The 20,076-nt window shown below is 42.4% G+C and overlaps 1 protein-coding gene across 4 annotated transcripts; it reads right to left on the reverse strand.

Moving 5' to 3' along the window:
- Positions 1-535: 535 nt before the first annotated feature.
- Positions 536-16,081, reverse strand: ogdhb (oxoglutarate dehydrogenase b). 4 transcript variants are annotated; one of them, XM_070924152.1, is made up of 23 exons: positions 15,848-16,081; positions 13,568-13,756; positions 12,740-12,833; positions 11,238-11,282; positions 8,321-8,436; positions 7,823-7,977; positions 7,525-7,671; positions 6,948-7,038; positions 6,351-6,530; positions 6,134-6,262; positions 5,440-5,619; positions 4,446-4,598; positions 4,077-4,179; positions 3,862-3,990; positions 3,635-3,785; positions 3,085-3,212; positions 2,551-2,729; positions 2,375-2,446; positions 1,951-2,076; positions 1,787-1,859; positions 1,539-1,702; positions 770-924; positions 536-694 (listed from the first exon to the last, which is right to left on the reverse strand). In XM_070924152.1, the coding sequence occupies exons 1-23, from the start codon at positions 16,079-16,081 to the stop codon at positions 574-576; spliced, it is 3,114 nt and encodes a 1,037-aa protein (XP_070780253.1). In that variant the 3' UTR covers positions 536-573. The 4 variants fall into 4 exon arrangements, with proteins under 4 accessions (XP_070780253.1, XP_070780254.1, XP_070780255.1 ...); XM_070924153.1 differs by lacking the exon at positions 11,238-11,282 and having other exon boundaries at positions 8,321-8,472; positions 12,764-12,833; XM_070924154.1 differs by lacking the exon at positions 11,238-11,282.
- Between the last annotated feature and the right edge of the window lie 3,995 nt (positions 16,082-20,076).

The following is a 20,076-nucleotide window of genomic DNA, read 5'->3' on the forward strand; positions in this document are numbered from 1 at the left end:
CGTGTTTCCTCTGGACAGGGTCAGGCCAGCTCTTTCCCTCTGTCTCCAGCCTTTATGCTAAGCTAAGCTAACAGACTGACCTGATTCTCGGCAAGAACACAAATAAGTTTATTTCCCAAAATGTCGTACTGTTCCTTTAAATATGTGCATCATTGTTTTCAACATTTCCTCCAGTAGTCCGACTAAAACCCTTCAGGATCAGTAAATGCACTGGAGCGTGCTCAGCAGGTGATTGCATACAATACTTCAGAAGGACTCTGGATGTGGAGAGCAGGCTGACATCATTTTATAATTAACAAAATGAAAGCAAATGAAACGTGTAATCTAAAACTCTCACAAATTCATTTTGTATAAATTCATACATTCAATGCAGGTTTACTTCCATGTTGTTTCTGTGTTGGTGTCCATCACCGTGAACACGAGGTCTTCATGGTAACAGTGTTAAAAGTCAGTACGTCATTGTGCGCCTGATAACAGGTCTGATATGTAGATATATTGAGGAAGAACACATCAATGCAAAGTGTTTACAGGCAGGTCAGATGTGTGAGGGTGGAGGGAGCTGACAACCAGGTGTTACAGCGGTCCTGAGAATGCTTCCAGATCGAATGCTGAGTCCAGTAAACGCTGCAGCTCCGTCAGGTGAGTTTGCTTGTTCCCAGTCGCTGGAGCTGCTGCAGACCCACGGCCAGCGTACCTGCAAACACACACAAATGAGCATACATACACTAACAGCAGAGATGCTCACTGAAGTCAACGAAGTAGAACTCACCAGACGGGGCGGGTACGGTTGATGGTGGTACGGATGCGGGGCTTGACGTAGTCGTAGTAGCCCTGGTTCTTGTGCTCTTCTTGACACCAAACCAGATCAGCATTCGGATAACGATCAGTCTCTGCTTTCACCAGATCGAACGGGAACGGGGAGAGCTGAGAAGAGACAGACAGGTCGGATGTCAGGAGTAGTTGGATTTGGGTCATAATTAGGATCCAAGATCTGGCACTACAGCTCTATAAAAAGGGGCCCTATGGGATGTAAACAGGAAGTACAATGTTGCCATGGAGCCAGTCAGTTAGTGTTAGCTGTTGCAGCCTGTATTTGTTTACATTTAGGCAAATTGGCACAGTTAAAAGTACGCCGAATCAGCTGTTAGCAGCTCCTGTTTACAGAGTACACATGGACGTACAGACAAGTGTCACTGATCACTGTGATACTGCAGAAAACTTCAAAACGTGATGATTCTCAGGCAAGTTCTGCAGTTTGAAAAGCTTTTATCTACAGGACATATCATGAGAATCTGACCTGACAGTGGCCTTGACAGAAAGGTTGAGAGGTCCCCAAAATCTTTAGGAATCACACCTACAGTGTGTTTTCAGTGCTAATCAAGTCATCTGAGATATCCTGTTCTGTGTGACCAACCAGACACCACCTCCAAAACACTTCTTTTTGTGGCAAAACTGCCGCTCTGTGCGTGCACATGCACACTTTCCTACACTAGTTATTTTTTACCGTCTTGTCTGCAGCACCGACACTCGGTCAGTACCTGTTCTATGCGGACTACAGCCACAGCGTCGTCCATGCCTCTGTTCTTGCGTTCACGGGTCAGTTCATAGTAGATCTTGCCGGTGCAGAAGACGACTCTCTTCACCTTCTCTGGGCTGGCAGCTGCAGGCCCGTCGTCGGGGATTATACGCTTGAAGTGGGTGACTGCAGGACAACAAACACACAAACTCTCAAGAGACTACCCGTGTATTCAAGACGAGAAGAGGTTTACATCTCGTCAGTGCTCACCTGGCAGCATGTCATCAAAGCTGGACTTGGCCTCTGGGTGGCGCAACAGCGACTTGGGAGTAAATACTATCAGCTGGAGTTAAAGAGACAGAGAGAGGGCGCACGTTCAGTGACATGCAGCACATTATCTCGTGGCGTGTTTTGTCTCGTGGTGCGTCACCTACAGGCTTCCTGAAGGGCTGCAGGATCTGTCTGCGGAGAACGTGGAAGTAGTTTGCAGGATTAGAGCAGTTGACGACGATCCAGTTACAGTCGTACAGCTGACGCATCGCGAAGTCCTCCGACAGTTTCTGACAAAAAAAGAGTGGGGAGGAAGATCGGAGGCACGTAAGATATTCAGTCTCTCCTGTTATTATTCTTTGTCTTATCTGGGGGACGATCATGCTGAACATTTTGGAACTACAGTGTCTGTAACGCTTTGGAAGCAGCTGAATCTGATGAGTCACGTTGACATTTTTGTGAGTCATAAGGAGCCGTGTGACATTTGTAGCAAACTGTCAATATTAAAACAGGAAGAAAAGCAATATTATTATATTATAATATAATGTTATCTGCTCTATCGTGCATTTGTTTCTGACACAAACTCACAGGGAAAACATCAGGGTCATCGTTGCACATCTGTAGAAACCTTTCAGGGCGGGCGGACGAGTGCTCTGGACCCTGAGAGAAGGAGGAACAATTTAACGGAGGTCTGTAAGCTGATTACAAGGTGACGTGACATCATGCAGAGATGTACGCTGCAGATCGAGTGTCTTAGTTCCTACCATCCCCTCCATGCCGTGAGGAAGCAGCAGCACGATGCCGTTCTGTCGGACCCACTTGGCCTGACCCGAGCTGATGAACTGGTCTATGATGCACTGAGCCGTGTTATGAAAGTCTCCGAACTGGGCCTCCCACAGGACCAGCGCGTTGGGACTGGCCATGGCAAAGCCTAATTCAAAACCTGCACACAGACCAGAGCAGGTTCAGTGATGAGGACAAACAGTATCAACGCACTAAAAGTAGAAAGGGAGCAGGTTGTTGGGGGTGCTCTACATTCAGAGTTCAAACTGCACTTGGGAAGAAATTATGAATCACAAGGGCGGGAAGGATTACTTATAATCTGTAAAGCTTTACTATTTATATTTCATTCATATTTCTCATCTGGTTGCATCTGAGGCTTCCCCACATCTATAGTAGCTTTACTATCCTCTGCTATTTCAGTTTGCTCCTAACACGCAGACTTCTTCATACAATATAAAATACTTTCCACCGTGTCCAGAGTTAAGTTGAAGTGACTACAGCGTCGTGCTACTCACCCAGTACTCCATATTCAGACAGAGAGCTGTTGCAGACAGTGTAAGGAGCCTGGTCAGGGGAGATGTAGTTCATTGGGATGCAGATCCTCTTATCGACGTTCTGGTCGTGAAGAACATGGTGTCGATGGCTGTGAAGCAAATCAGAGGAAAGAAAATATTAAAAGCTGTGTGAGAATCGAGATGGAAGAGATGGTATTCTGTACATCTGAATTTCCTTCTGTTTTGAAACATAAATACTGACTTAAAAACAGGTAGAGTTCATTACACAGGGAGTTAGGGGCCATCGCCCTTTAGTTTAAAAACAAGAAGGTTTTAAAAGGTCTTTCTGTAGCAGACGGGTGTGAACCATCAGTGAACAAACAGTAGATAGTTGACAGCCACACTTTCTTCATTTGTTTTTACGTAAAGTCATAAAGATCTTCAGGATGAAGACGTCACTTTTACACAAAAGTCCTAAACCCAAGTATCTGACACCAGACGTCTGTGAATACAGAACCAAAACATGGGCGCACGGTCAACCAGTGAACCTCCCTCTTTGTGTTGGTATTACCTGAACGTGCCCCTCTCCACATCCTGCCCACTGAGGCGTACGTGGATCCCGTCTTTGAGCAGAGAGCCGAAGGCCATATATTCCCCGAGAGCCCAGTCACACACTCGCTGATTCACCATGTTTGCACGGCCCTTCAGGATACGACTTAAACCTGAAACACAGATTTGAAAGAGACTGACGGCTCGTTCGGAGGACGTTCGCGGGAACAGGAGGAGAGAGGACGGTACCTCCGTGAATAGTGAAGTCCTCCACTGGGACGGAGGCAGCAATGTTTCCAATATGGCCGAGCTCTTCTTCACTGATGCCAGTGGACGGGCAGCTCATCGTTCTGGGCTGTCCCTCCAGTGTGAAGAAATCTACAGACACGTTCACACTTCAGTACACGCAAGAAACACTCAGACCACGTACTGCGACGAGCGTGTACGACGCTTAAAGCTCCTACCAGGCCACGGGGAGTCTAGCCAGTGTTTGATGTGAAGGATCTTCTCGTCTTTGGAGCGAGTGAAAGCTTCCTCACAGATTTTGTCGTAACTAGCTACTTCCTCCTGAAAGAGATGGACGCGAGTTTAGCATCTAAATAATTAACAAGAGTTTACAGCCACGCTAGCAGCTGTGAGGCTGCACACAGGGTTTATTGAGAATGGTCTCGAGGTAAATGCGACACAGAGGCTTTGTTTGTGGTGCTAATATACAGAATTTCACTGTTTAAGATTAAAAAAAAGTGTGTGACATAGTGATTCCAAACCAAAGGGCTTGAATTTTACAAATGCTTTAACATATTACCTGCATGTCTGATAAGCAGCATCTTTACCTCGTACTCTTGTGTCGTGACGACTCCCTCTGCGATGACTTTTTCAGCAAACTTCTTCAGGACTCCTTTCTGCTTCTTGACCTGCTTGTACATCAGCGGCTGGGTGAACATGGGCTCGTCCATCTCATTGTGGCCGTTACGCCTGTAACACACCTGAACGTGAAGAGGCACAAGTTCATGCAAGCTTTTCTTTTGTCGACACAATCATGTTATTATATAAATTACCACAAATTCAAGACTGGAAGTGAGAGCGTAGAGGCGTCAGTATACTCTCAATCCGACTATATTGAATATATGAATGTCAGTAGATGATTAAAATGTCTTGATACTCTATGACTTCATTTTTTCCTCCCTGGGATCCACCTTAAAAATCCCCAAATGATCGTTTCAGCAGAGGAAACTCTGCACAATTAAGCGAATATTAATCTCGATCACGATTTTGGCTTTCCCCACAATTAAATGTCAAATGAAGCGCTTCCTAAACTAACAGCCAGCTACCAGCGAGCGATGGAGATGTTTTGGTTTCACTTTTGTAGTAGTAAAAAGTACAGGCTAGTGTCCGAAGTATTTAGGCTTTCGGGCAAGCGATGTTAAGAACAAATCACATGCAAAGAGTGCAAATCGCACAAACTGCAGCACGATGAACGCATGAAGGCCAAAAAGAATGAACAGACACCCATAACAGCGACGCTGTGCAGCGCGTCACCGTAAAACGCTTTGGTAGAGATTTATTAAGAGTTTGCTTCCAGGAGATGCACTGTGAATAAGGAGCAGTCTTATTTTGATGCAAAGATTCAAACATTAGCAGGAATGTGGCACAACGTGGAAGTGAAAGCAGTGCTCTGTTTATTTAAATGTGAAAAAAAATATTTTGTCCCTAAAATCAGTGAATAATCGTGATCTCAACGTTGATCAAAATAATCGTGATTACCATTTTGGCCACAATCGTGCAGCCCCCAGTGTAATGTTAGAAGGACACCTCCTGCACACTCACCAGGTCCACGACCACATCTTTATGGAAAGTGTTCCTCCACTCGGCTGCCACCTTACACACATACATCACAGCCTCCGGGTCGTCTGCGTTGACGTGAAAGATGGGAGCGTTGACGACTCGCGCCACGTCTGTCGGATAAGGAGAGGAACGGGCCATCCTGGGATCCGTGGTGAAACCGATCTGTGTGGACGAGAGTATTGATTATTAAATCAACAGCTCATAGATCATACTGTACCAGTGAAGCTCAAACTCAGACCAGCGGGGTTCACACGCAGCATTGTGGGGACTCTCAGGATCCATAGTCGACTCTCTTTCAGCGTCATTTCATGTTCAATGTGTTTTCAATAAAATCAGAAATAAAGTAATGAAGGGTGGAATACGGATCTCTGGAAAGTAAACTCTTTGGACTCAAACCATTTCATAATCACAGAATATGTGTAGTAGAAATGGCACCATGTCACTCGACTATTGGACGCTGTAATAGAAAAATATTATCATAAGAAACCAGCTTTTCAGATATCAGCTGCAGTGTTGATTAGTACATGTACATATTCTTCGTCTGACTGGATCTAAACTAAATAAATAATTGTCCGCAACAAAAATCACAACACATGATATTGAAATCAAATTGAATAAAAAGCAACGTTTAATATTTACTAATAAACAAACAGCTGGGTGGTGGAGCAGCGCGGACCTGGTTGTTGACCACCACATGTATGGTGCCGTGTGTGGTGTAGGACGGCAGGTCGGACAGGTGGAACGTCTCGTACACGATACCCTGGCCTGCGAATGCAGCGTCACCGTGAAGCAGAATAGACATCACCTGTGGAATCATTCATCACGTTACAAACGGGTTACGGACACGAGCAAACATAACACAAATATAAACTTAAAAACCTGGATCAGCGTACCCTCTTGCCCTCCGTGTCTCCACAGTAGAACTGCTCAGCTTTGGTCTTCCCCTGCACCACCGGGTCCACTGCTTCCAGGTGGGACGGGTTCGCCACGAGAGACATGGTGATGTACCGGTCGCTGACCCGGTTCACCCTCTTATGACACATCCCCAAGTGATACTTCACATCACCAGAACCCTGAGAGCAGAAAGTCAGGAGTTCCAGCTAGCACGTTCAGACACGTTCAGTAAATCCATCGTTCAGGTCATTTATCAATTTTTCCAGCTTCTCAAATGTGACGTCTGAAATGTTTACGCTAAGCTAAGCTAATTGCCTGCTGGCTGTGCAGACGCGAGAGTGGTATCGATCTTCTCATCTCATTTTCAGAAAGAAAGCAAATAGGATGTTTCCCAAAATGTCGAGCGACGTTTAAAAAGACGCTGTCTCGGGCTCTGACAAACTGTGATGGTTTATTCCCCTATTTTCTGACATTTTATAGACTAAACAAATAATGGTTGAATCCGATAAGTAATCAACAGATTAACAGTGAAAATATTCAGTGCTTACAACCACTGATTACTACTGAAGCGACTTTAAACTTAAAGATGTTCAAACCTCATCTGCAGCCTCCAGTTTAGAGTCAAACTGGCAGAAGATCTGGTCCAGCTCCTTCCGGATCACATTAGCCAGCACGTTCAGCCTGCCCCTGAGGATGGAGACAGACGCATCAGGACGCATAGTTTCATGAGAAAATAAGAGTTTATTAGAGACACGTTTGCTCATTGACATTCATCAGGCCTCAAATTCATAATGTGAATAAATCTTTGTACTTAAACCACAGATCTCCAACACGTGACAAAATGACCACATGAATAAATGATAGAAACATCTGCATAAAAGTTATGTGGGCAATCACAACAGCCAATACAAGTCTCATATCCAAAAGGGGAACATCTTCACAACCTTCATGTTATTTTCCCTCCCACCCATCCTCCAGGTGTGCGTTAAGCCGGGCAGACACTGTTTGGATTAAACCAGATTTCATTTGCCTGAGCGATCAGTGACCTGGGTGTCTGCTCCACAGGCTGACTGCTAATGTAAGCCGTAGTGAGCTTGTTCTAATATTCCAGCCGTCGTATTTTACATGTTCGATGAATAAAAACGTGTTCCGGTCGAAGGTGATGATGTTTACCTGTGAGGCATCCCCATGATCACGCTCTCCACTCCGCTCTGACTGGACTCGTCGATGATGGTCTTGAGGGCCGGGATGAGCGATTCACAACCTTCCAGACCGAATCGTTTCTCTGAAGACCACTTCCTCTGGAGGAACTCCTCAAACCTGTGAACAGGTGGTGGTGCTGCTGCTTCACAATGTGGCTCAGAACATCCATAGCTCCCTCCAGACAACCTCGTCCCCTCCCTCCACTAATTTGCGCGCTTTCCCAGTTAATTACTGGGGTGTGTTGAGGAATGCGAGGAAACAGACAGACCTTGTGGATCGGATCATTCTGGCCAAAAGAGTCCTCTTCTCCTCCAGACTGAACTGCATGATTCCTGGTGTCTCAAACTTCTGTCTGATCCACTGGCACTGCTCCACGTCGTTGATGAACATAAACTCGACTCCTATATGCTGGCAGTAGGCCATCTGGAAGAGAGGGGGGAGGGTCGGAGTGCAGGTTTATAAAGCCCTACGTAACCTGGCATATCACTTTATCTGTGATTACTTTAAATGTTATGTTCCAACAAGAACGCTCAGCCTTCCTTTCAGATGTTCCTGATGTTCCTGCACCTTGATCTTAGAACAGCAAACTCAAAAGTAAAGACATCTTTTAATTTGGGCTTTTAATTTGGGGTAATCCCACCCTGTCAGCTCAGTTTGTTTTCTGCTCAACACTGTTTAAATCCTGTTTTGTGAAGCACTCTACCAATACTACTACTACTATGTGGGGTTTTTTTATACACCATTGACCCATTTAAAAGTATTTTACCTCAAGGCGGTGTATAATCTCTTTGAGCGGCAAAGTGCTCTCATTGCCACCGATGAAGGTGGTGGTGGGAAGCCGGAACACTTTGTCCAAGTCGGATTCGGAGAGCCCGTAAAGACCTGTAGGAAAGACATTGAAATGAGAAAAAAAAATAGCTGCCAAACAAGCACAGACATGCAAACCAGGTGGATGTGGGGGAAAGAGAGGGGGCAGAGGAAGACCACGAGGCTGACATGTAAGCGTTACAACAGAGGAGAGATAAAAGAAGGGCGAAGAAACCAGTGAATTCAACATTTCCTGGGATTTGTGATCCTGCTGCTTTATTTTCATCTTCACTACTTTAAGTCCCTGAGCAGCTGTCTAATCTGGAAGATAACATTATATTAGAACCGCTTTGAGTCTATCATCAGTGTATTTTACTGGTGGGCTTTACAGGAGCTACTGTGTGGCTGCAACTATCGATCAATCTGCAGAGTATTTTCTTGATTAATCGATTAATGGTTTAGTCAAAAAGTTGTCAAAAATTTCCCAGACACCAAAGTATCATAAATGACAAAGAGAAGCAACAAATCCTCTCGTTTTAGAGGCTGGAACCATTTCTACACCAATGATATACACATAGATATTGTGTGAACGCAGGATTTGAACTCTTGACCTGCGATAGTGTTATTAGTGTAATTTTAGACTCATTATTAGATTATTAAGAGAGCTGTTGAATGTTGTGAATCGTCCAACTTCCACAACGTTAGGGGACTTTAACATGACAGATTAAAATAAGAACTGATGAACAAGATTGAGGCCAAAATGATCTGACTTTACGTTCACAGTATGGGTCGAGCTCCAACACAGCTGGATCCTACATTTCCCATAATGCAACTTGAAACCATCTTTCATTGGACTCTCTCTGCCTGGCACATAACCATGTTTTTCAAACTCCACCTCCTCAGTTTGTAACGCAGGCTTCCTGTTTACAATGTGTGACCCTGATGACATCACTGTGACATCATCAGGGTCGTGACATCATACGGGCTGATTAGTGCTCCTCACTGTGAGTCCAACTCTCTCGTGGTAACTCCAGACTCAAAACTGAACTGATTACAATCTCAGAAAGGCTTTCTCTGTCGGGGCCCCGAGGCTCTCGACTAACCTGCCAAACAAGATCAGGCAAGTCCCGTGCCCCCCCTTTAAAACCTGCTGGAATTATTAACTTTCCTTTAAGCTCACAACGCAATTGCAATAATTAAGTATTCAGTAAATACAAATAACCATCATTATACCGGTACGATATTTGCTAATGCTTTATTTTAGAGGTCTGTGATTTCCTAATGATTCTCTTGGACGTTTCCTGGAAACATTTGGTGTTAATTATACAGAAAATAAACAGAGTTCTGCTGTTTTAGTTAGTTATGTTGAGATTTCCCTGAACAAACTGCTCCATTTAAACCAAAGTAAATATTTGTTTATTATTGGAAACTTTATTCTTCTTATAGGTTGAATTGTATGTTTGTCTGTGTGTTCAGCTGACCTGCTATGTACCGATTAAAAGACTCAATTGGATCTGCACAACATTACGTTGTCCTTTCCAAATTTGATACCCAAAGTTTCTATTCATGCTATTTTGAGATCCAGGTGACATTTGTCAACACAAAGCCAGAAGAAGAAGAATACAAGTAATGATTATTTTCATTACTGATTAACCTGCAGATAATCTTCTCGATTTTTTTATCAGGAAAAATACCCCAAAATGTTCAGTTTACTATCACATGAGACAAAGATAATATTAAGTCAGTTTTACTATAAAAAGTCTCTTAAGCGATGAATCGATTATTACAGTAGTAACCTTTTAATTTTCAGTCGCTTGACTCTAAATGAGGGTAAAAGTACGTTTAAGTGAGCTGGGAAACTACTGAAATACGAGGTTTTGTTTTTGGTTCAGAACAATTAGCACATTATTGAATAAAACTAAGTGAGGACTAAAAACTCAAAATGTCACGCAACTAAATCCACTGAAGGAGCAGCTCCAAATGTGTTGTGTTCCTGACTTTCTTTGGCTTTGTGAGTTTATGGTAACAAACATTGACGAGACTTTCCAGCAGATTTCCCCTCATCATAAACCACACAGCACGTTGGACAAGATGCAGCGAGAGGCAGCTGAAAGCCAGCAGGACCGGGCTGATGGCTTAGACCTGCTGGTCTGTATTCTGAGGAGGAGCAGCTGAGACATTCAAGGGCAGCTTGTGTTTATCTGAAGAACCTGATGTCCTGGTTGCACCAAACAGAGATAAGACAATATGGAACATAGGAGAGGGGGGGGGGTGGGCTGTATCTATGTCTGTGTTTGTACATCTCTGTCAGCAAATTAGTGCAGGGTGCTGTGCTGAGGACAGGGGGTTTCAATCCATTATGGCAGAGTCAGCTCTCTGCGTTGCATAAGGGATCTTTAGACTTTCCTCCCCCTCTGTGAAAAACACAGAACTTGTTTTCTTAGATGGTTCAAAGTAGAAGCAGAGTGATCCAACGCAGGAGTGTCTGCCAGCAATCTAATCACAGTAACATTTTAATGAAGCAGGCACAGATAAGCCTGAATAAGTCCTGTTTGACCCCACTGGCTGCTGAGCAAAGGTTAAGAGGAGCCAGCAAACACACACACCTCCTTTTCAAGCAGTACCACCTTTGTAGTTCAATATACTGTGTCAGCCTTGACATTTTCCCCGAGAAGAGATAGAGGAGCGCAGAGACCACCACAACGCTATACTTCTTAGTTAATAAGCTGATGATAAACCATGAGCCCCACAGGCCGGAGGCAGCCTGTTAGAGCTTTTAAAATGAACATGCAGTACACCACTGGACGAAGGCCGAGGGTTAGTGCCCGCTAAAACAGCAAAGAGCGGGGTCTTGAGGTCTGAGGCTGTCGTCCTACCTCGGGCAGTCAGATCACACAGACGTTCCTCATAATGAGAGAACTCTGGAGGCATGGAGAGACACAAACGCACACACTGGAGGTTAAGTATCGCACAGAGCTTCTCAGTTATTCTTTTAGGCTGATTTGGACCCCGACACTGACCCATTGTTCGTCCTCTGTGAACCTCAGCGCCACCAGGACAAAGTGAAACTGAACAATACCACTATTAACTGTGGAAACATCCTATTACAGCTCATAACAATCACCTGCTTTTGCACTCAGAGGCCCAACCTTTTCATTAGGCACAATGACAGTTTGCTGCAGGCATGCATAACACACCACAGCAAACACACACACACACACACACGCTTTCACACTATCGTGTCAAAACTGACAAGTCAGTGTTTGGTTAACACAGTAATGGAACTGAGTGAACGGGAAACAGTCAGACTGAAGTTAGTCAATGAACAGCATGTTAATCATCCTCATGTGAAAGATTCACATTGCCAGCTGACAGGTACAGAGAGTGGTTAACAACCACAAAGCATGTTGTCTTATCTTGTTTCCTCAGGAACTATAACCTGCTTTACAGTCTGCGCTGATAAGAACAACTGGATACACATCTGCAAGGCCAAACGTTACTTATTAGGACACGAATAAAGACATTAATAAATCATAAATACGTAAGTCATAAATAAAACGAGCACCGCTTTCTAATAAGTTTACTTTACAAAGACTTTATATGTTCTACCTTATGAATGCTTTGTTAATAATTAGATTTAAGTAATAAGAATCAATACAAATAACTTTCAGGTATTAATGACTTACTATTTCTAATGAGCTATACAATCTGCTGTTGTTAATGATGTTAATGTTCCCATTTCAGGGGTCTTTGTGTATGGCTGTATTTTATAGAAAAAATACATATATATATATATAACAAAAATAAATATCAGACTACTTATTGGTAAATGCTCAATATTAAAGGACATCTTTGAAACTGTCAGTGTGATACAGAAGCTCTGGCTTTGTCTTGTTACAAAGTGGGACCACATAAATAACTAAAACTATTTATACTATTTCTAAATGTGCAATTATTTATTTAGGAGCATTTTACTAATTTATACATTTATTTTGCACACAATGAGTCCTTAGAGATTTTAAGCCACGATGCCCAGAGGGTCCAGCTGAGCCACATGGGGACCAAAGACCTACAGTACTGTATATTACCTCCATGCGAGGCGGAGTAAGGAAGTAAACAAAAGAGGTGGGAGGCCCTTGGTGGAGGGGAGAACACTCAAGATAAGTATGTGGGGATTGATGGGTGTGTCACATGGACAAAGAAAATAAAAGAAGGGTTAAAAACAAGAAAGAAGAAGAAAAGGACATCCAATGAAAGGTGGGGGATGGGACAGAGCAAAGAAAAGGTGAAACAAACAAAGAGATCAAGAGTTTACGGACAAAAACAAAATGTCAGGAAGAAGGAAAGAAGTAAACATGTAATGGTTTGTATTTCTCACCAACGTTCTGGAAACCGACGGTACACGGGGCATCGTCAAAGTCCACACAGCTGATGTCCAGAGGGTCCAACTTCGCTATGTGATGCCCTCGTACCTGAGCACACGACAACACAACAGGGCAGTCTTTGTCAACACATTAGACAGATTAGTGTCTGTCTGTCATTTGTAAACTGCTGACCACTTCCTGTAAGATTTCCTAACATGTCAACACACGCTAGCAAGAAGCCTCAACTCAGACATCAGGTCAAAGGTCGCAAAAGGGACCTAGTGTTGGACAAAGAAGGGCTTGTCCATGTAAAGGCCATTAGCTATAGCTGGTTAATTATAAATGACACATTAATGCATCAGTAACAATACAACATCATGATATATAGAATAATATAACATTATGAATGAGGAGATTCTGCGAAATGACTACTTCTACTTTTGGTGCTTTGCTAACATTCCCTCATTCCCACAGAAAATAAAAATAACAATATCAACCTTTTCTTTCTTTCTTCTGATCTTATAAAACCCAAACATACCCAAAAGTATTTCATTGGTAACCATTCACTATGCCACAAACTGGAAATACTCCCATGTTTAATGTTACTGTATATGAAAACAATTACAGAAATGTACCGTATGTTATCCTAACATACTGACGTTACTTATGTTTGGGGTCAAATAGACTCCAGAGAGGTCAATTATGAACAAACTCTTACAAAACTCCAATAACAGAAACCCCAGTAGATTTATTTGGGAGGAATAGCGTCAACATTATAATAATAATACGACAACAAGCATCTTCTGTGTGACATGATCAGCTCAGGTGTGTTTGCAGTTTACCTGGTATGCTCGTATGAGTGATTGTACTGCTAGATGATCCTCCACCAGCTTCTCCACATTGGGCTGAGCCCCCACCAGTGCCTGGACACTGGCCAGTCCCTGAGGAGACCCACCGAGGGGTGGAGGGCTCTGGTAGGCCGCACCAGGCGGAGCTCCGGCATTAGCGTTACGGAAAAATATATCCCAGGACTGCAGGAAGCGAGTGAAGGGAGACAAATTACTCAACACGTTTCAACAAATATCATTAATTAATATACTGTATAAATTAAGCATATAAAGGTCACGTCGGGCCACATGTTCACTCACTTAAATGTGGACAACAGGCATGTACGCACAAGCACAGCAACATTAACAAGAGCCGCTCTGCGAGGCTGTACTTATGTACAGTGGTACTTTGAGCTAAATGCTACTATTAGCATTGCTAACAACGCTAACATGCATTTGTTTAGCACGTATAATGTTTACAGGTTTGACCTGACGATGGCCCTGCAATAAAAGCTGGGGATCATCAAAGTGATCTTAATCTTATCTAATAACTTCAAAGTTTTTACATTCATTCTCTGGCGACCCTGAACATCTGTGGCTCAGGGGATCTCCACAGTCATCTCGTGGATGTGAAGCTATTTTACTGAATACATGAAACCTTTGACCTGCTGGTAGCGCTAAAGGAAAAAAAAATGTCTGAACCAAATTTCCCGAGAATGCATCAAGTAGCTGTTGAGATATTTCCGACAGACACGTTCGGCCATGTTTGACTTTGCGTCTACGTTTCTAACCAGGGAGGAGAGTAATTGGCTTATTGCTGTGAGAAGCTTTTAAGATCACACATAAAGAAAGCTTCTTCACATCCGCCTCTGTAGTGGGATATCAGCTTACAGCGAGCAAAATGTGACATAACGTTTTCACCACGACACTGTTACACTTCAGGACATTAACACTTGGCAGCATATTGATAAAGCTCATTAAAAGAGTGTGTGCTATTACAAAATACCCATACAGACTTGATTAAACCCTTAGAAAAGATAAACAGCCTTTAAACTGGCATTGTGTTCAGTCTATAACAACATCCCAGCCTTCCATCTTTCACACACAACGTTTGTTTGAACATGTTTATGACGGCTCTACAGTGTGAAAGCCTGTGTCTGAGGGTTTGGGGTTAATCCACTTAATGATGTTAATCTGTTTATTGATTGTAAATCTATTGTCTTAATCTGATCTTAATCTGGGGTTGTTCCACTTGGCCCACCAAAAGCAAAGTTTAAAGTTCACGATAAGGTCGGCAACCTGGCCTCTCAAGTAATTTGGTGGATTTGCTTGTAAATGCTGGTCTTAATCCTGACGCTGAAAAGAGCGATTCAGTGTTGTTTTGACCGTCTGAAGAAAAGATAAGAATGAGGTCATTTCTGACTTGGAGGAAGTTATTCCTGGAACGGAGTCAGTAATGTAAGTCATCTTCAGGCTAATTATGGGTGGAAACCTGATTTGTTCCCTTTACAGCACTTTAAGTCATATTATTACAGTATCGCTGGGTTTGAGCCATCATAGGCAGCGCTATGATAGCAGCTATGGTAACAGTAGCAGCATTTCTATATTTGTTCATCTTATTGTCAAATTCCTTTTTATATTTATGTCTCTTGACTTGCGGTACTTGCTTTGTCTTTCTTTATATTTTCTACAAATGTTGTTTCTGTGATTTTGGTGAACTGACCCTTTAACATTGCGTTTAGACCTTTTCTTGGTCAGTCATGACATGCAGTAGTCAGTTTGGCCACTTAGATGCTAATGAAGTTGCACATGTCAATTTTGTTGACATACTACTTTGTAATATTCATGTTTTTGTATTGACACTACGACACATTTTAAACATTTCTTTTCCAGCAGAGAAGCTTGAACATCTTTAAAACTGGTGCAGCCGTATTTTTGATGAAACCACTCACAGTGTTTGTTATTCCCTCTGCAGCTATCTGTCATTCACTTTTTGACCTACTACTACACTGTGGTGCTCTTCTATTCAAACATTCATAAGCAAACACACGCAGTCTTTTTGTACCTTTAACCTACTAAATTTCGGACAGGTATCTGTTACCACTGAGAACTCATTCTTATCTTTTCAGGCCCCCCAGGAAGCAGGTGAGGGGGCACTCAGAGTAAAGGGACACAGTCAGTGCTAAATATTTGGGACTTGACATCACATTAATTGTGTATTGTGGAACCTGTTCTGCATATGTGTACCATGCATATATAAAGCAGACATCAAACACACCCAAAGATGTAGAGTACCTTGTGCACATTCCTGGGATTCTCCAGCCACGCATAGTACATCTCCTCCACATAGTTAGAGCTGGTGCCATTAAGAAAGGGCTCAGCAGCCGCAGATGTGTTCAGGCACCTCACGGGGTGAAACGTCCTCAAGCCCCCTTCGGCCGCCGACAGCCTGGGCTGTGATAGGCTCCGGGCTGTCTGCGCAGCCGTTAAAGGCCGAAGCCTTGCAAATGTAGTCCTTAAGCGATGCATGGCTGCAGATCAGCAGCCAGAGCTCCTCTCCCCCCTCCCTTACAGGAAGAAGAACGTAGCAATGCTGTTCCGGACAAGCAGAGCCTCCAGACTCCTCAGCAGCTGCCCTTCTCGCTCCTCCTGGCTGAACCGGTGGAGCTGGCTTCCCCACAGCTCCCGCTCCTCTTCTGCTGGCAGCTCACCGAATCCTGTTGGGTGCAAATGTCCATCAGAAACGACTCCATCACTGCAACAAATCTCAAAGGATAAGGCTATATTTTTGTTCTTGTTGAAGTCAACAATGTGTTAGTCCATCCCTCAATACTTTCTGACTTCCCCACCTTGTCTGTGGCACTCCAACCAATTGGCTCCTAATGAAGATGTAAATATCACGAACAGGTCACGAATATTTACTTTCATTTTTAAAAAAAGGCTCAGTAATTTCCAAAAGCAGTTGGGCATTGTAGTGTTAGGAACGCTATGAAATAGTGCTTTTTTGGGGGACTATTTTCAGTGGAGGATTAATCCGCATTTGGTGCTATAGTGAGTATTTGGGGCAGCAGGACAGTGTGCGAGGGATTGAGTCAAAATAAACCACAATACGTGTGCAGCTGATGTGTTGTCAATAGTTTTTGGACAACAACGGAGCTCCACGGCACACAGGAATACGCCAGTTTAGGTTACACAGACTATAATTGTTAATAGGATCAATTTATTGCTGGTTTTGGTCTTTTTGTGGGATTTGTTGAGAAAGAAAAATATAGAATATCACTCGCCTTATTCTTTATATTAGTACTCAGTATGTCCAGATCAGATGATAGACCGCCACTGGGGAGCTCATAACCATAAAATCTGGGTAAAGTACACCCCCAAACCCCCCCCCCCCCCCCCCCCCCAAACACACACACAGAGTTGTTTCCATCACTTCGGGGGACATTTGACTTGCATCCACTCCCTGGAGACGAACCTTAACCATAACCACCACATGACCTAACCCCGACCAAAACTTAGACCACGTCTTCACCGTAAAGTTGAATGATCTGCGTGTTTTTGCCTGAACAGATGAATGTCCCCACAACAACAGTAATACACGTTCACACACACACACACACACACAAACACCAACCGTATCTGCGCTCGAGCCTGTTTTTAAAAGCTGTATGGTCACGTGCAGCCCTCTCGCACAGCACCGAGTCCGTTAAAGTGACGTTTCTCTTCGCGGTTCACCTCTTAGCTAAAACTTTGACTGACGCGGTTCGTTACTTCTCGGTACGCAGGACTTGTTGACGCTCGCGTGGCTTCCTCCACAGCCTCTCGTGCAGTACATGAGCAGCTAACTGTGTCCGTCCTGAGCGCGAGCAGGACGCGGTGTGTGTATGTGTGTGTGTGTGTGTGTGTGTGTGTGAGTGTGTGTGTGTGTGATTACAACTGACTGCAGCGGGAGAGCGGGAGTCGCGCGCTCGGGCACTGTCTAATCACTCTGGTGCTGATCTGCGTCACGCCGGCGCTGACGTCACCACAAACAACGGTTCGGTTGCATCAGAAAACACTGAAAGTACGAAAAACTGCGTGAAACCGTTTATTAAAAACATTAATGTTAAAGGTTTATTACTTTATTTTAACCCCCCCCCTCTATTTAGCATTTCTAATAAGTATATAATCAATTAATTTACGGTTTATAATGCATTATAATGCAGTTGTAAGCAGAGATAAGTTCATTTTAAAGTTTTTGTCAGCAACTATAACTGGTGTATAGTTATGATTGACAATATAACAGTTGTAAATATACTAAATATATTAAACATGATGTGGTACAAATAATAATGTTAGAAATAATAGTAACTTTATTGATGTCACACCTTTCATACACAAAATGCAATCAAAATATGAAATAAAAAATTAAACAAAACTGAGGAGGGAAGTACAATAATAAACAATTTAAAACAGCGTATTGATTATTTATTATACTGTACATGTACTAATTATATCTATTATGTTTATAATGAAGTATTTATTAAACTCTACCTGCTGATGAGGACCACGAGAAGTTCCAGGACAAATGTTGTATTGCATCACTGTTACACACAGGTAAAGGTGCTTAGATTGTTGAAATTGTTGACAAAAACATGAATAAAAACTTTGAAAGGCGAAAAAAAAAGGATATATATACACTGTATATATATATATATATATATATTCCGTCAGTAGTGGGTTAAAAAGTAAAAAGTGAAGATGAAAGCTGTGTAGTATTTTCCTCTGAAATGTGACTTAGGAGTCTCATAAGTTAGAATACGGAAGAAACTAAACTAAAGTACTACAAGTTCGTATTATCTCTAAATAACTCTGGAGGTCTTGAGTGCATTTTATTGAGATGAATTTGTTCCCAGAGAGGCTACTGTATCTCCACATCCTGCTGGCCCTCACTTTTATGTTAATGTGATCAGTGTTTCGGCAACACAACTGTACTGGCGATGCTAATGAACTCATTGTGATACTGAGGACGGACAGACCGAGAGACAGGAGACGCATTAGCACACACCCCGGGTGCCCACTCATATTCATAGTGACCTCTTTGACTGCTCGAGCCTGCGAGTTTCCATCTCTGAGCAGCAGCGATGGAGGCAGGACTCTGTCCTTCACTTAAGCTAAAGAAGCAAAATCACATTGTAAGAAATACTCTTACAGGTTTTCAAGTAAAAGTCCTGAATTCAGAATAAGTTACTTTATATAGTTAGCTAATTTTAACTACTCATACAGTTAGCTTAGTCTATAACAAATTATTATATTTGACCAAACAATTGTACTTAAGTATAGTACTTGTGTGAATGTACTCTTTCCAATACTTCATTTGAATTGTTTCTAAATGTAGATACAGTTCAGAGCAAAGTAATATCTTATGACAAAGTAAATAGAAATGTGTCCAATCAGCAGGTACATTTATATGTCCTGGTTCAGTGCCAGATGTACTTTCATTGCACAACCTCGAACACAGCAATAAATGTCAACCTTTGTCCCGACACTGGTTATGTAAAGAGCAAGTTAATGAACTTCCCATCCTGACAATGTTAACATCGCTATCAAACGATTCCTGTCCAGTGGTGGGAGAGCAACTCAGATCCATTACTCCAGTAAAAGTACCAATACAACAATATAAAATACTCCAATACTTCCAAATTTTTACTTAAGTAAAAGTACATAAGTATAATCAGCAAAACTGTACTTAAAGTATGAAAAGCACTGGTTCTGCAGTAAAATGTCGCCTGTGACTGACGTCTGATTCAATCTGACATTTTAAATACTTTAATTATTAATACTGATACATCAATATTAGAGCAGCATGTTACTGTTGTAGCTAATTTGAACTACTTTATATACCATTAGCTAGTTTAACTACTTTATATACAGTTAGCTAGTTTAACTACTTTATATACAGTTAGCTAGTTTAAATATACAGTTAGCTAGTTTATCTACTTTATATGCTATTAGCTAGTTTAACTACTTTATATACAGTTAGCTAGTTTAACTACTTTATATACAGTTAGCTAGTTTATCTACTTTATATGCTATTAGCTAGTTTAACTACTTTATATACAGTTAGCTAGTTTAACTACTTTATATACAGTTAGCTAATTTGAACTGCTTTATATACAGTTAGCTAGTTTAACTACTTTATATACAGTTAGCTAATTTGAACTGCTTTATATACAGTTAGCTAGTTTAACTACTTTATATACAGTTAGCTAATTTGAACTACTTCATATGCAGTTAGCTGTTTTTGTCCAGTGGTTCCCAGTGTTGTTTCTGTGGTATTTCTGCTTTTACTTATATAAAGGATCTGAGTACTTCTTCCACCTCTGCTGAAATGCAGTGGAGTAGAAGTATTAAGCGGCATAATAAATCTAGTAAATCTAGTTACTGTCCACCACTGTTCCTGTCTCTCTCTCTCTCTCTCTGTGTTTATTGAATCATTGTCTTTACCAGCTCTGTGATCAACAGCCACTGATCACCTTCATTGA

This window comes from Enoplosus armatus, chromosome 18, assembly GCF_043641665.1.
Source record: "Enoplosus armatus isolate fEnoArm2 chromosome 18, fEnoArm2.hap1, whole genome shotgun sequence".
In the NCBI taxonomy this organism is placed as follows: Eukaryota; Metazoa; Chordata; class Actinopteri; order Centrarchiformes; family Enoplosidae; genus Enoplosus; species Enoplosus armatus.

Excerpts from the sequence above, each read along its gene's own strand:
- ogdhb (XM_070924152.1), bottom strand. The coding sequence starts at position 16,081 with ATGCATCGCTTAAGGACTACATTTGCAAGGCTTCGGCCTTTAACGGCT. Across the intron at positions 6,263-6,350 it reads GAGACACGGAGGGCAAGAGG|GTGATGTCTATTCTGCTTCA; the intron begins GTACGCTGATCC and ends ATGATTCCACAG. Across the intron at positions 925-1,538 it reads CTGTAGTCCGCATAGAACAG|CTCTCCCCGTTCCCGTTCGA; the intron begins GTACTGACCGAG and ends GTCTCTTCTCAG.